This window comes from Mastomys coucha, unplaced genomic scaffold, assembly GCF_008632895.1.
Source record: "Mastomys coucha isolate ucsf_1 unplaced genomic scaffold, UCSF_Mcou_1 pScaffold7, whole genome shotgun sequence".
NCBI classification, from domain to species: domain Eukaryota; kingdom Metazoa; phylum Chordata; class Mammalia; order Rodentia; family Muridae; genus Mastomys; species Mastomys coucha.
The window spans coordinates 32,217,110-32,234,272 of NW_022196913.1; the positions used below are offsets into that span (position 1 = coordinate 32,217,110).

General features: G+C 37.7%; 1 protein-coding gene across 1 annotated transcript; it reads left to right on the plus strand.

Annotated features, from left to right (window-relative positions):
• The first annotated feature begins 228 nt into the window (after positions 1 to 228).
• On the plus strand, positions 229 to 6,511 carry LOC116082214 (prolactin-4A1). The gene is made up of 5 exons (XM_031359065.1): positions 229 to 323; positions 2,567 to 2,742; positions 4,148 to 4,252; positions 5,360 to 5,539; positions 6,207 to 6,511. Exons 1-5 carry the CDS (start codon positions 290 to 292, stop codon positions 6,393 to 6,395), a joined length of 684 nt encoding a protein of 227 aa, XP_031214925.1. The 5' UTR covers positions 229 to 289; the 3' UTR covers positions 6,396 to 6,511.
• Positions 6,512 to 17,163: the final 10,652 nt, after the last annotated feature.

A 17,163-nucleotide genomic window follows, 5' to 3' on the forward strand; every position in this document is an offset into this window, starting at 1 on the left:
TTTATCTTTAATATAATTCTACTTTAGCCATTGTCATGAAATAGGCAAAGGAATGCACAGATAACTCGGTCTGTGGCCGCTACAGTTACAGTTCCCTGAGGGAGTACAGTCACGGGACTCTCCTTTGGGATTCTGGAACTCTGGATACCCTTCCTCCAGTTCCCTAGTAGTGTGTGGCCTGAAGGTGATGTGATGGAGTATATAGGAGATGGAAATTTGACTGAAGGCAAGCTTCAACTGAAGAAGCTATCCTCCTTGGGTATCCAAGCTGCAGTGAGACCGCTCAGAGATGCATCTGTCTTTGACTCAGCAATGGTCCTCCTGTAAGTATTACTTTTATTCATGTTCTTTTAGATAAGATTAAGAAATGCCTTGTTCAACCTCAGTATGAATGGCCTATGCTTCTAATGTCATTGGTGCACTATCTGGGAAGAGTTTCCCTTTTTTTTGTTTTTCATGGATTACCTGAACGTAGATCTGAGAAACTTTTTCTTAATTACTCTAAAATGCTGCTACACAGTAAACTCCTAGACCAGTAGTAGTTTTTAAAGAGAAGTCTTCCTTTTCCTTAGAAAACACACATCAATGTCTTGAGATGTTTTGAATTCTCTTAGTTGGTGTGAGTAAGAAAATGAAAATGTTTCTAGTACCTAGTGAGTGGAAATCAGGGATGTTTCTGTGCAACACCAATGCAAAGAGCAGTTACAAATCAAGGTATAATTAAAAATTAAAAATTGTAGAAATGAAGATGTTTTTAAAATGAAAACATAAAGAGTCTATTGGTAATATTCTTTCCAGGATCAGTCACTTTTGTAAATTACAAGATCTGAATGAATCTAAAGAAAATTTCAATGCATGAGACTGATACAGACAAGCCTAGCATATGTGATTATTATACAGCTTTGGCAATTTCATTCAACCAAAATACCATTTCAAAAGAAAAAATGCTAGGGCTAAGTATTTGTCTCTAAGAAGTTGATGATATTTTCAAGAATAATGAATTAGTAACAATGATATAATAGAGTTTACAAAACAGAAAACCAAAATCATCAGTCTCTAAAACTCACCTTCGTGAAATTCCTACAAATAGTAAATGTAAAGAATATGTATAAGCGTACTGTAATAAAGAGGTATATGTTGTACATAAAAAATTGGAAATTGTTATGAATTTAGAAACTTTAATGTGTACTATATAATATACATATATGTATATATATATATATATATACATATATACATATTTGACCACATTATATCATTTTTGGCAAATATGTGAAAATTAACTTATATTCTATAGGTTTTTGGTATACCTATTTTTTAACATTTCAGTTTAGATGGTTTACTATTCATAATTCTTTACAAATTTTATACTTTCATATTGGACATTTCCAACTATTTATTAAATAACTATTCATAAGTATCTATTAAAGGTTATGTGTGCACTGAATTATTATATCAGAAATATTTCGGGTTAATGTGATTAAAGGCAGATAGGCTTTATTTTCATACATACCTGTTCAGTCTTTTGAGAGTATAAATTATTAGTATGTTACAACTGTGTCTCAGTAAATATAATGAAAGGAAAATTTATGATGAAATCATCAATGATCATTGTCACAAATTGAAAGGGCACATGCTACTTCAAGCAGAAATAAAACAGACACACTCAAACACATAGGCAATCTATGACAAGGTGACACTCTTTATATGTAAGGTCAACAATCCCAGGTAGAACTGGAGCAAAGAACTACATATGCAGCCTCTCCCACACAGATGCACAGTGAGAGCTCACAGATGTGTAGGATGTAACAAGTAAAGTGTAAAGTCCACAATGCAGTCATTCTAACTCAACATGCTGATTCTAGAACTATGGAAAATCAAGTAACCTTGGTCCACCATCATTCTCATCAATATAATGGGATAATAAAGGCTAAGAATGCCAGGTGGCTGCTGTAAACATTAGATTCAGGGTAGGTAATCTGAAAGGACAAAGGTGTGAGATGACAATGGTAAGATAGAAAATCCATTCTATGACATTGTTTCATGGGAAAACTGTCTTCATCTTCCATGCCAGCAATCCAAGAATCATGTGTTTATTCAGAATACATAGGAAAATGAATCAAATCAGTGAACTGTACTGCCCCTGTCATGTCAGTGCCCAAAATGCTGCTATCTGGCACTGAATTATAAATGAAAAACTGGTGAAATTTTTACACTGAGCAACATCAGAAACCATCAAGACATTAGCCTACCTGGAGAGAAAGACTAGCTCATCCTAGATCAAATTTAAGTTAAGGTAGAAAGTAATGTTTGGAAAAATACAGAAGCATTCTTAAGAGTAATAGAAAGATGCAGGAAGTCTCCTGTTTTCCTTACAAATTATAAACCTGTGTAGGTATAATTATTTAGCTAAATCTAAAACACAGGAAAAGTTAGCCCTCCACGCAGACCAAAAAGTATTAATTTGTAAAAGGTACAGAGGACATCTTATGCTTTCCTAGACTTGGTGGCTGTTGAGAGCCTCATAGGAAAATGCTTTAGCATGGCTCCTCTTTTTCTTTAACAGGCACAGTGCTCTTGCTGCTAGTGTCCAACCTGCTTCTGTGGGAGAGCACAGCTTCTGCTATGAAAGCTAAAACGTTGAATGTCTACGACTACACAACCTTTGGGGACACATGGAATCAGGCAATCAAGGTATCCCAGAGCATGAATCACGAAATTTCACAACTGTCCACTCACTTTGTAAGTACCCTCATTCATTTCTAGAGTTCTTACAGTTATGTTTATCATGCCAACCAAGCTGAAAGGGCAAGAGCATCATGAGCCAATTTCAACATAAAATACTTTTATAAGAAAAACCTTAAGCTACTAAAATATGAAATGGAAGAGCAAAAAACTATGATGAAACTCCAAATGTATGCTAAGACTATAATGACCTTTTTCTCAATAATTTAACTTTTACTTTAATTAACTCTTGTAACATAAGAGTATAAGGTTGAGAAAATGCTTCAGTTTTCTATTCCTTTGTAGAGGAGACATAGTCCTTTGGCATCCCTCATTTAGGACACTATAAAAATCCAATAAAGAGGAACTGCTTCACAGCAAATTTGGGGGATTGCATAGAATTAAAGAGACTAAGAATAAATAAGGAAATAAGTACAGAAATCCCCAAATGCTAAGAACTGCCATTGAACTAATTCCAAGACATGAGCTTAGAATGATAGATGTAGTTTAGAGCTGAAAGCAGATCCTCTACTCATGGTAAAAGTCATTTAAGCAAATATGCCCTCTATTTTAGAATAGTATAAGAGTCAATCATAGATAGGGACTTTATTACATCAATTAGTGTTTAAGAATGTGGCTCAAAGTTTATTATAAATATATATTTCTATCATACATTATATTCCCTAGTTTTTCTATAACGTCATAGTTCTCCCAGCAGCCCTTTCAAGCTATCACAATTTTTTCTCAGCAGCAGTTTTGATGACAATTTGTCAAGTAAGTACACTGAAGTAATTGTAGTAATTAAATAATGATATCTTGTTTAATATTTACACAATTAATATTTTGCCTATTTTTCACTGACTCATTGTTTAATACTTCCTACTATGATGTACTCAATAATTTAGAACTTATTTTGCTATGACACAAGTATATTGTGCATTTATGACCATCTTTGGTATAGGACCACTATGTAGATGCAGATGGTTTAAAAAAGAAGCTCCGTTCAGACGATGCCTGGAAAGGGAAGCTTCAGTTCAGATCAAAATGAAATTTTTAAAAAATGAATAGAAGTATACAAGAACTTTGGCAGGGCACAAATACTATTCAAATAATACCATATGACAACACTTATTTTTCACTTCTGTAGGTTTTAGTGTGTGCTTGCCAAATAGTAACTTTTAGCCAAGATGAGAATAGCAAGGAGGAAAAGAGGTTGACAGATTAAGAAACTGGAGGAGCCAAAAAAAAAAAAACTACAAATAAAAATGTAATGAAGCAGATTAAAATGTTACTTGTCTAATTCCTTCATTGTTAGTATTATTTAACTTTATAATCTCATATCAATCAAATACATTAATACCAGGTCATTATTAAAATTACTTGATTTAGAAATGACAAATAATTGAGTACTTCATCATTTCAGAAAGTATTTTATGCCCAAGGCCGAGGATTTGAACAGAGGACCACCAGATGCCACACTTCTTCCCTCTCTTGTCCAGAAAATAAGGAGCAAGCCCGAAAGATCCAAGTGAGTTCTCAGCCTTAGCTTGTTACCAAAGCAACAAAATCACTGCAGTGGCTTTGCCATGCACTTATATTACTTATATTATACTACAGCATAATAGTAGATGGCTATCATCCTGGCAGTAAAATAGATAAGGAATGTAAAATCATAAAACAATCTTGTTGAAAAACAAGCATAAAATCATTACTATGTAACATTACAGCAGACCTATACATTCAGAAAAGCCATTTTACCAATCCCTTGCCCATGAAATCATACTTACTATTCTGTATGCTCTATATGAGCCAAATCTGAATCCACAGTTAAATATATACTGACATATATACAAATGAAGCACTAATAGAGTTGTGTTCATCGCATGTTACACTGGATTCTATGTTGTCAAAATTTAATATTACCAAACTATACTATCTATTCTTGATGTTTATGTCTTTTCTCGATCTCTTTCTCTGCTTCTTGGTATAAGTGCTTATTCCACTAAGATCTCTCTCCATTTACCTATGTCATTATTGGAAGCCTAGAAGTCATTTTGAAGAAAGGAGTCCTTTAAAATGCAATATTTTGTTCTGCATGATAAAAATTACCCCTATTGTGTTGATGAGGTATATGCGATGCTGATTCTAACTAATAATGGCTATTATCTCTCGTTTAAGTTCTCTTCCATGAAGTGATTTACAGCGAACATTATCACATATCCAAAATGTCCCCACAGATATACTCAACTTTCTTGTTTTCCTTAATATTATTAGCATTTTGTATGTATACATTCTTATTTATAATAGCAATAAATAATAATTAATAATAATAATAATAATAATAATATAAAGCAAAAAAGGAAGTTGAGGAAGAAATGACAATTGTCCAGAGTTCATTAGAATTTTCACTAGAAAATTATAAGACATTCTTCTGATATTTCTGAGTTTAATCATGCAAAAATTCTATAACATGAGGTCAGCGGCTATCAAATCTTTGCCACCAAAATAAGGTTCTCAACATGTATATGAATGACCAAAGGGGAGCCTATTTCAGCTACTTGAGTGAAATCTGCCTGTATTTAATACTATTGCACTTCCTTTATTCTAATGGAATTGTTCAATTGTGGTTGCTTAGCTGGAAGTACTGCTGGGGTTGGCACACAGCCTATTGCAAGCCTGGGTCGATCCTCTGTACCATCTGTGGGTTGAAATGTGTGACAGGCTGGGATCCACTCCTCCTACTCTCTACAAAGCCTTGAAGGTTAAGACCTTAAACAGAAATCTTCTGGAGGCCATAAAGAAGATTGCCCTCAAGGTAAACAGCTTCCTGAATTTCTCTGTGTTTTCCACGCATGAAACCTGGGAGGTTACACGCAGGGTAACCTGGGAGTCTTAGTTTGGGTTTCAATTTAGTGAAACAATGAGTTTCTAATGGAGTTCTAACATGAATATAGTTGATAGTTACTTGCAAGAGAAGGGGTGACTCAAAAGCAGCAGCATTACAGAACACAGGTGACAATCATGAAAGTGAAAACCTTAGAACTCACTGAACAATTAACAGGAAGCATGGGGGCTCTAAAAGACCTTCTTCCTATAGTTCATTGATTGTAAATCTGGGAAGAGCCTTGTGAATTTTGCAAGATTCTCCTTTTAAGACATAAAATTGTGTTTATTTCTTTGTGTCTTTTGAACTTGCTCCTCTGCCTTTGGAGCAATGGTTGATTGGGAACAAATTATACAACATCCCAGAAAAACAAACTTCAGTTGGTATCAATTCCTTGCCACAAAATATATCAATCTGCCCCATTTCTAGTTTTAAATGGCTAACATATTTTTAGTGCTCCGTTTCAGGTAAATGAAAATCCCTGGGTTTGGTTGAAGGTTTACAATATTAACTCACAAAATTGAGTTTAATATGTAGGAGGAATAGGATCTGAAGCTCTCATCTATAATTAATACTTAACTATTATTTTGATGATTAGGGTAATTTTGAAATCAACGAAAATGCAAACTATACTGCCTGGTCGGAATTGGGATTCTTGCAGTCACCCAATAGAAACACTAGATACTTTGCTTTTCATAACCTGTTTCACTGCCTGAAAAGAGACTCACATTACGTGGAAATGTATCTGAAGCTTCTGAAGTGCCAACTGATCCAAAGCAACTGCTAAGAACGCATAAAATCCTTCTGCCCCAGTGATGGCTCTTGACAATGTACTTGTGTACAGTACCTAAGTATAATGACTCTCTGTTCTTTAGAAGTAAAAAATTAAAAAAAAAATCTGAACAAATTTTCTCAAGATACCTTTTGTCCATTTAATAAAAAGTCCACTAGGAACATTGATGAGTTCTTATCAAAAATGTACAGATATCAGAAGTTACCCTGACAAATGATGTTCCTTCCAACATAACTTTAGAATCACAAAATGTTAGAAGCAATGGATGATATTGCTATGAATCAGTCCATCTATATTCTACAAACATAGTGCTCTTGAGCCATATTATGAAAGATGGCCACTCTTTGCCTCCTGACATTTGTGGCATATTCACAGACAACAGAATTACAGTACATCCGCACTGTCTGTATGCACTGTAGATTTTTCAGAACATCTGAAACATGAGGATATCAATACAAAGTGTCTCTGGGTTTCACTACTACTGTCTTTTACCCCAATCCTCTGAATTCCCATCTGTGTTTTTTTTAACCTTCTTAGACATAAAACAAGTGGTCTACATACTTTTGGTCTAAACAGTGCTCTTAGTTACAACTTAGTCTCATGTATTAGTTACAAACCTCTTATTCTCTGATCACATATTCTCTAAATTATGTGATATATATGTAGAAAACACTACCAAACTTTGTGTATGAAGATTTATAACACAGATACCAAAAAAATGGACACAATAACACCAAACAACAAAACAAGAAAGCAATTTCTCTTTTAGGTAGAGATGAATATTTTCAATAAGATACTTGTAACTCTAATTTACCAACTCAGCAAAAAGATCATTCACTATTGCTAAGATATTGATACTTGAAGATCCAAGGCTAGTCAGAGTTATAAATCACAATATTACAGTGGATAAAGAGACTAAAGAAACTAATCCTCAGGACCATCACAGTGGACACAGAAATACCTCCTACATATTTCAACATTCCTTTATGATGAAATAGAGGATAAATAAGACAATCTGAAAGCCAACACTTTGGTGCATGGGGCAGGGACAAACAGTTCCTCTGACATCTAAAATGAAGTGATGAGCTACTCTTTCAACCCTTATTCAATGTCATAATCAAAGTCAATATCTAAGAATACAATGGAAATTAAAGTGCACAGGTGAAATAATATCAGTTGAAACAGTAAACACAAGACTTGCACAAGCTTAAGCCTGAAAAAATACCAGTGTTAAGAGAAGTGGGCATAAAGTTCCACTCCTAGCTAAGGATCTATTGTTAACTGCTGAGAGTCAATTTTCTTTCAGGGTACAGCTCTCGGTAGATTGATCATGGTCTGGTGGAAGACCACAAACAAAAGAGTATATAAGCAACAAAACTGTGTTTGACTAGCTAGAAAGAAACAAGAGGACACAAAGTTGTGTGTGTATGGAAGGGTGGGTGTGAGTTTGAGAGAAGTTTGGGGAGCTGATGAATGTAATCAAAACACATCACATCATATGACATTCTCAAAGAACTAATTTAAAAGGAGAAAAGGGGCATTCCATATAATTATTACTTTTGTAAAAATGTAAAAAAGGGTCATTATTATTATCTGATAAAATAGACCTCCAAAAATTATTATAGATAAAGAAGGCAAAAAGACATTATTAACTTCACTATCAGTTACTGTTCTATTGCTGTGAAGAGACAATGACCAAGGCAACTTATAAAAGAAAGCATTTAATTGGGGGCTTGCTTATAGTTTCAGAGGGTAAGACCATTATCATTGTGGTGGGGGCACAGTGCTGGAGCAGGAGCTGTGAGTTACATCGTAATCTGTATTTAGGCAGTAAGTCAGAAAAAGGCAGAGACAGAAAGAGGAAGAGAGAACGAGAGAGTTACAGAGACAGAGAAAAAGAGAGAAACAGAGACAGAGAGAGACAGAGAGAGAGAGAGAGAGAGAGAGAGAGAGAGAGAGAGAGAGAGAGAGAGAGAGAGAGAGAGAGAGAGATCAAGGAAGGGAAGGAGGGGGAGAGACAGAGACAGACTTTGCCAGTAATGGGCTTTTAAAACCTCAAAGCCCAGTTTCAGTAACATTCTTCTTCCAACAAGGCCATGATTCCTAATCCTTCCCAAATATTGTCACTCCCTGGGTACTAAGCATCCATTCTGCTGTGCTACATAAAAACTCACACTGGTGGCAGGGCTTCGTGTCTGCAGATTGGATGGATCCCCAGGTGAAGTGGTCACTAAATGGCCTTTCCTTCAGTCTCTCCTCCATTGTTGCTGTTGCCAAGAGGTGCTTGCTGACAGGAACCTAGTGTGGCTGTTGCCTTGGAGGTTCTCCCATCACCTGACCGATGCAGATGAGGATGTCGGCAGCCAACCATCAGACTGGGAACTGGCAGAAGAAATGGATGGTAGAAGGGGGATTGCAACCCTATAGGAAGAACAATGTAGGCTGGCCAGACCACCCAGTGCTCCCAGGGACAAGACCACAAACCGAGTAGTATACAGAGAGGGATCCTGGCTCCACATACATATGTAGTAGAGAGGATGGCCTTCTCTGACATCAATGGGACAGGAGGCCCTTGGTCCTGTGGATGTTTGATGTCCCAGCTTAGGAGGATGCTAGAGCAATTGAGTAGGGCGGGGGCGGGGGGAGACATCCTCATAGAGGCAAATGGGAAGGGAGAGAGGGCAGATGGAATGGGGGAAATTGTGAAGGGGTAACCAGAAAAGGGGAAATCATTTGAGATACAAACAAATGAAATGATTAATAAAAAAATAATCTAAAAAGAACAAAAAACTCATACTGGTGACTGAAGCAAAAGTTGGTATAAAAGAAGTTATCTACGCCAGTAACAAATTCTTATTAATGGAGATTTCTTCTCAAAGCATCCCTAGTGGTCTGGGTATTTCCTTCCAAAAGGTTCTGAGAGCCCCATAGACATGAGGTATGTGGCTGTTGATGGTACAAAGTAACACATTCCATGTACAGAATTCCTGGTTAGAGGGCTGTAATTCTTCCAAATAAAGAAATGCTGTGCTCTAATCATTTTCCCTATAAACCAACCTCAGATGAAGCAAATTTCATAGAAAAGCATACTAGTGGAATTGAAAACACAGCTTAACACATACCTAATAATAGTAAAGGATTTCAACAACCCAGTTTTTCTAATTAATTGGTCATCTACACGAAACATAAAGGAATTTTAGGATTAAATTAATTCTTATTTCAAAATATCTTAAGAGATATCTACAGGTTATTTTACCCAAATGTTAAAGAAAATACATTCCACTAAACAGCATATGAAAGTGTCTTTAAAACAGAAGAATACATGCTTGGTCACGGGACAAATCTTAACAAATACAGAATATTTTTTAAAAATTCCATGTATCCTATCACATCATTATCTAATACTTCTTAAAATCTAATATTGTCACTTTGGTAGATATATAATTCCTAACTACATTATAAATCAGATCCTTTTATTCACATAAAAAACTGGATGTGGCTATGTGTACCTACAACCCCAGAGGTATGGAAAGTGGAGACAGAATGTCTAGCTAGTTACCAGATTCACCAAGATACCTTGTCTTTAGGGTGTAAGTAAGAGAGTGATAGTGCGGAACAGCTAACATCCTCCTCTGAGTTCGGCATGCTTATACAGAGATGTGCATGTATTTGAAACACACACACACACACACACACACACACACACACACAAAATCAATCAATCAATCAATCAAAATGAAAGAAGCTCTGCTAACAGTGTATGTACTGCTGGGACACAGAAAGTATTCCAGAATTGGAAAGCATTGCCTGAGGATGTAAACTGTCTGTTGAAGACAATGTATTTGAAGGAAATGAAAGTCTGTGTGGGTGAACTTTGTTCATGCAACTTTGGGTTCCTTCAACAGACAGATTTGACTGATACAATGTTATTTCCAAGAGAGAGAGTTTGAGGTCAATCATAGAGAGCCAGCAGAACTGGCAGGATGAAGTAGATAAATTCAGCTCTTGGTTCACATCCACCACTTATCAGGCCAGGCACTGTAAACTGTCCCAACTAGACAGATCCTTGGCACTGTACAATTACCCTACAAAGCTAATGTCTAACGAGAACTGCTAGTATGTTGCCAAAGCTCAGAAACGTAATTACTTCCTATCTATCTTGTTCTAACCAAAATTGCTTTTTGATTGGAAAAACTGATGAAACCATTTCATACTTTCTTGGAACTTGCTAACTTTTGTTAATATTTCCCTTGATAATGAGTATCAATACATGTTCTTGGAGTAGGTGTTCTGAGTTCCTACCATCTATATGAATTTGAATGTACAATTCAAGTGCTGGCTACACAATACTAACATCTAGTGGGTTTTTTTAATTGGATATTTTCTTTGTTTACATTTCAAATGTTATCCCCTTTCCCAGTTTCTCTCCCTCTCAGAAACACCCTATCACTTCCTCCCTCCTCTTGCTTCAATGAGGGTGTTCTTCCACTCACCCACCCACTCCAACCTCCCTGCCCTCCATTACCCTACACTGAGGCATCTATCAGACTTTCATAAGACCAAGAACTTCTCCTCCAATTGATGCCCTGACACCATCCTCTCCTTCATATGCAGCTGGAGCCATATGTACTCCTTTGCTGATGGCTTAGTCCCTGGGAGTTTTGAGGAGTCTGGTTGGTTGATATTGTTGTTCTTCCCATGGGATTGCAAACCTCTTCAACTCCTTCAATACCTTCTCTTAGTCCTTTATTGGGGACCCTGTGCTCAGTCCAATGCTTGACTGCTAACATCTGCATCTGTATTTGCAAGGCATCTGCATTTGTATTTGCAGGGTCTCTCAGGAGACAATCATATCAGGCTCCTTTTAGCATGGACTTGTTGGAATCCACAACAGTGTCTGGGTTTGATAACTGTATATGGAATAAATCTCAGGTGGGGCACTCTCTGGGTGGCCTTTCCTTTAGTCTCTGCTCTACACTTTGTCTCCGTATTTGCTCCTGTGAGTATTTTTTGTTCTTCTTCTAAGAAGGACCAAAGCACCTACACTTTGGTCTTCCTTCTTATTGAGCTTCATGGGGTCTGTGAATTGTACCTGATTATTTGGAGCTTTTGGGCTAATATCAAATTCAGTATCCCTTCATGTTAAAAGTCTTGGAAAGATCAGGAATTCAAGGCCCATACCTAAACATAGTAAAAACAATATTCAGCAAACTAGTAGCCAACATAAAACTGAATGGAGAGAAACTTGAAGCCATCCCACTAAAATGGGGGACTAGACAAGGCTGCCCATTCTCTCCCTATCTTTTCAACATAGTACTTGAAGTTCTAGCTAGGGCAATTAAACATCTAGTGTTTTACAGATTGTAGAAATAGCCTGGAAGCGTAGACAGTGATTACTAATTTGAAAGAAGGTTCTAGGCACAGAGGGAAAAGTTACACGGGAAAGGCATAAGGTTATTGAAATATCCCTATGTCAAATTTGAGGCTTCTTGTGTGTTATAACAAATAAAGTCTCTATGTATCTCTACATTACGCAAAGTATTGCCCCTAGTGATAGGCCAGAAATAAAGGTAAGAGATATTATATGCTATCTCTGCTGCAGCTGATACATAGGGCTAGGAATGACTTATAAACTCCAACTCTGTTTTTAAGTTTTTGTTTTCTAGAACTTGGCTTGCCCAAAGCCATGAATTTCACTTCTTTTTGAGAACCATCCCTAATCAGTGCCCACCTGATATTGGGGAGATGAGTTGGTCTTGTTTTGGTTTTTGTCTGTTTGTTTTGAGAGTTTTTTTTTGTGTGTGTGTGTTCTTTTGGTTTTTTCTTTTTTTATCTTTCTAGTACTTTTGAACTTTCTCCATTTTCTTTCTTCTGTAAACCTGCTTTGCAACTAACTACTAGTGATTATACTTCTTAAAACAATTCAATGTTGCTCTCTTTAACCTGACTTTAGAGGCAACCACCAATAAGCTATTTGATCCATTTAAATAAAATTTTCTTGCTTCAAATTTTGCTCAAAAATTATGATAGTGGTCTTATTCTTGCCCAGTGGGATTTACATTTTCTGGAGGTTTCAGCAATATAAAACCACATATCAAATGCTGAAGTGAGATCTTCGTTACAGGACTGGGAGGCTGAAGGGCTGTCTTATAAGGTGCACACTTTGTAACTGCCAAACTGATTTCCAGAGTGGTTGTACCAGCTTGCAATCCCACCAACAATGAAGGAGTGTTCCTCTTTCTCCACAACCTCGCCATAGTACTACCAGAGTACACAGCAATACCATTCCTGGGCATATACCCAGAAGATGCTCTAACATGTAATAAGGACACATGCTCCACTATGTTCATAGCAGCCTTATTTATAATAGCCAGAAACTGGAAATAACCCAGATGTCCCTCAACGGAGGAATGGATACAGAAAATGTGGTACATTTACACAAGGGATTACTACTCAGCTATTAAAAACAATGAATTCTTAGGGAAACGGATGGATCTGGAGAATATCATCCTGAGTAAGGTAACCCAGTCACAAATGAACACACATGGTATGCACTCTCTGATAAGTGGATATTAGTCCAGAAGCTTGGAATACCCTCAATAAAATCCACAAACCACAAGAAACTCAAGAAGAAGGAAGACCAAAAAGTGGATACTTCAATCCTTCTTAGAATGGGGAACAAAATACCCATGGAAGGAGTTACAGAGACAAAGTATGGAGCCGAAACAGAAGGAAGGACGACAATCCAGATACTGTCCCACCTGGGGATCCTTCCCATATACAATCATTAAACCCAGACACTATTGTGGATGCCAGCAAGTGCTGGTTGACAGGAGCCTGATATAGCTCTCTCCTGAGAGGCCCTGCCAGTGCCTTACTAATACAGAAGTGGAGGCTCACAGCCATCCATTGGATTGAGCCCCGGGTCCCCAAGGAAAGAGCTAGAGAAAGGACTCAAGGAGTTGAAGGGGTTTGTAGCCCATAAGAAGACCAACAATATGAACTAACCAGTACCCCCAGAGCTCCCAGGAACTAAACCACCAACCAAAGAGTACACATGGTAGGATCCTTGGCTCCAGCTGTATATGTAGCAGAAGTTGGCTTAGTTCTGTCATCAGTGAGAGGAGAGGCCTTTGATCCTGTGAAGGCTCTATGCCCCAGTGTAGGGGAATTCCAGGGCCAGGGTGGGTTGGTGAGCAGAGGGAGGGGAGAAGGAATAGGGTTTTTTTTCAGAGGGGAAACCAAGAAAGGGGATAACATTTCAAATGTAAATAAGGAAAATATCTAATTAAAAAAGATGCACACTTTGAGACATTCTGAAGTTCTCAGGTGTACTTCAGGTTTGATGGACTATCAGACTGATCTTGCATACTAAAAAAAACAGCATTTATGGAGGCCACCCCTAGTAAGTCATAGTAATTTTCTTTGACATAGGGTTCTGTTGGGATCCTGACCTTGATCAAGGAAACCCTGTACCCTCACATTTAGGGCAAAAATCCAGATGATGCACTACCTAATTCAGTTCTTGGTCTGATTTTGTGTCCTGTTTTCTTGTCTTGTGAAACTAATCTTTTGTTTCATTTTTATTGTCACCATCTCTTGTTTTCTCTGTTCTGTGTTAATTTGTTTATATTGGACTTGGAGTAACAGATCTGATGGATAGTATGGGTAATAAGACTAGCAAACCTAACAGCCTTAGAGCCTGTTTCCTAAACAGTTTTGACAAGCTTTACCCCAGCCTAGTCAAGGAATATTATGATTATTCTATTATCAAGAGTCATCTCAAAACATTCTGTTAAATTGAATGACACACATTCAGGATTGACTACCCTCAGGGGCACTTCTGATTCTCAGATCGCCTCAGCAGTGTTGAATGTCACCCTTTGGTAACCCAGCCACCCAGATCACATTAGATACATATTACCCTGGGCTAAAGCAATTTCAACCCATGACCCTATGAAAGTTTATATAGTACTCAACACAAAAGGTGGTCAAGCCTTGACTGCCAGCTGGTGGTCTCTTAGAGGTAGTGAGCTCTACCCAAGAGCCTCCTATAAATCCGTTCTAAATGAATAACAGAAGGAAGAATCCCTCTTCCCTCCATATAACCATCTTTACTCCAGCTTCTCTCCTAACCTCAACCTCCACTTTTGCCACCAGAGACGGGATAACCATGGCCTTATTCTGCCCCTCCATCAACTTCTATGTCCCCACTCTGCCCCTCTGTCTGCTTCAACCCCTATTCTGCTACCTTGTTCTTTCCTATTCCCCCTATTTTCTCTTCCCCTACCTCTTCCCTAGCTCTTCCCTGTCTTTTCCTCTACCCAAACCATCCTTGCTCCCCAACAGATGTTTCCTGACAATATCCACCTATGTGTCCCTTTCTCCATTTCAGATGCTTACAAGTGGAAGAACCACAATTCCCCCTTTCAACACTAACCCTGATTCATTGATCTCTCTATTTGATTCTGCTTTTTTCAATCACCTCCCCATTTGGGATGACTGTCAGGAGAATCTCTATACCTTCTTCACTATTAAAGAAAGGGAATAGATTCTCATGAAAGCAGCTAAGTACTCCCAGAATAGCTTTAATCACTGATGACAAAATGGTAGAGGCAATTGACCATGGTCTGTCAAGATGGAAACACAAAATGTGACCACAACACAGAAGAAATTAGGAGGTCACTCAGTGAGTACAACCAGGTTGTTAGAAGGGATGAAATGGGCAGCCCAAAAGCCTACTAACCTATCTAAGATAGTACATGTAAAACATGTGAAATAGATGACTCACCATCAGCTTTCCTGGAATGTGTCCTGAATGCCTACCAGTTATACATCTCTATAGACCCAACGAGCCCAAAGAGAAGGCAAATCTCAAGGTGATTAACCTACCCTTTGTTACTCAGTCAACCTTGACATACAAAGAGAAATACAAATGATGGATGGGTTTGCATCAAAGAGCACATTGCAAGTATTAAAAAAAAAAATAGCCTAGAAAGTGTTTCACAGCAAAGGTAAAAACAATATTTTGGCAAACAAATGAAAAAAAAAAAAATGAAAAAGTTGGAGTAGGCAACCATGGCTGCTTTATAAGCCTCAGCCACTTTCAACTCTGCACATGCACCCTATAACAGAAAGAAGGAAGTTTTTCAAAAAGATCAATGGGCCGACTGAAAAGAAATGGGCCATTTGAAGAATACATGCCTATGACGGTAGCAGATACACCCTCTCTCTTCCCCAATGCAACCACCAAGAAAAAAGTTGAGGAATTTCTGGGAGCTGTTGGATATTGCCATCTTTGGATACCTGGGTTGTCTGAAATTGCCATACCTTGTACTCTGGCTTTAACCATCATCTGCCCAATAAGTAAGAGCTATCTGCTCCTCCAAAATTCAACTGATTCCAAAGAAGAATGGAAAAATCTGTTGATCCAGGAAATTCTTACAGTTTGGGCAGAGGACACTCCTCATGGATTAGCCAAACATGTGTCACTCATCATAGGGCAGCTAACATCTGGAGAAGTGCCCATTTGAAGCAAGAAATAACTTAATCAACTCAGAAGCCATGGAAGAAATTAAGGTTTGTAAGGTACCTTGTTGAAGCAGGCATATTCCCCTACACTTTGCTCAGTTGATTACCACCAGAACACAACATTTTACACTGTATTGGATGTAAAAGATACATTATTTTCCATTCCCCTATCAAAATTAAATCATCCCAGCTTTGCATTTGAATCAGCTGACCCTGAACTGGAGATATCAGGACAATTCACCTGGACTAGACTGCCTCAAGGTTTCAAAAACTCTCTCATCATCTTCAGTGAACATTCAACAAAGATTTAAGACTCTTCTGCAGTAAGTACCCTGAAGTAACTTTGTTTTAATATGTAAATAATTTATTATTGCCCACTGAAGACAAGGAGGACTTTTTGAGAGCTATTTACAGCCTTTTGGAAACTCTAGGCCAGTTAGGCAATGATGTTTTTAAAAACAAAGCTGAATTTTTCTCTCTTCCTGGTACCTACTTCAAATATGTACTGAAAGAAGAGAGAAGACTGGTGAGCCAGGCCCATATAGTGGCCATAATGCAAATCCCAGCTCCAACTGCCAAGAAACAAGTTAGGGAGGTTTTGAGATCTGTTGAATATTTTTGAATTCCTGCATTTCCTTAAATTGCCAAAACCTTATACTCATTTACAGCCATATCTTTGGATTGTACTAAGGAACATAAACAGGCCTTTAAGAACTTAAAAGAAACCAGGTGGTGATGGTACACTACTCATAGCACTAGGGTGGCAGAGGCAGGTAAATCAATGATTTCAAGGCCAGCTGGTGTACAGAGGGAGTTCCAGGACAGCAAAGGCTAAGGAGAGAACTAGAGACAGAGGAAGAGGTATCAGGAGACAGAGAGAGAGAGAGAGAGAGAGAGAGAGAGAGAGAGAGAGAGAGAGAGAGAGAGAGAGAGAGAGCTTAAAAGAGGTCCTTGTACAGGTCTCTGCCTTAACTCTCTCTGATGTCTCTAATCTCTTTTATCTTTATGTCCATGAAAGAAAGGACATTCCCTAGGCTTTCCTGAGTCAGACCTGAAGTCCCTCTAAAAGAATAACAGTTTATATCGTTTAAAATGATTGAATCATGCAGCCTCTGGATAATCCCCATGTTTCAGAGCACTGTGATTATTTTAAAAGAAGCTGACTGTTATAAATAAGGCTGCTATGAACATGGTGGAGCATGTGTCCTTGTTACATGTTGCAGTATTTTTT

Excerpts from the sequence above, each read along its gene's own strand:
- LOC116082214 (XM_031359065.1), top strand. The coding sequence starts at position 290 with ATGCATCTGTCTTTGACTCAGCAATGGTCCTCCT. Across the intron at positions 324-2,566 it reads GACTCAGCAATGGTCCTCCT|GCACAGTGCTCTTGCTGCTA; the intron begins GTAAGTATTACT and ends TTTCTTTAACAG. Across the intron at positions 5,540-6,206 it reads TAAAGAAGATTGCCCTCAAG|GGTAATTTTGAAATCAACGA; the intron begins GTAAACAGCTTC and ends TTTGATGATTAG.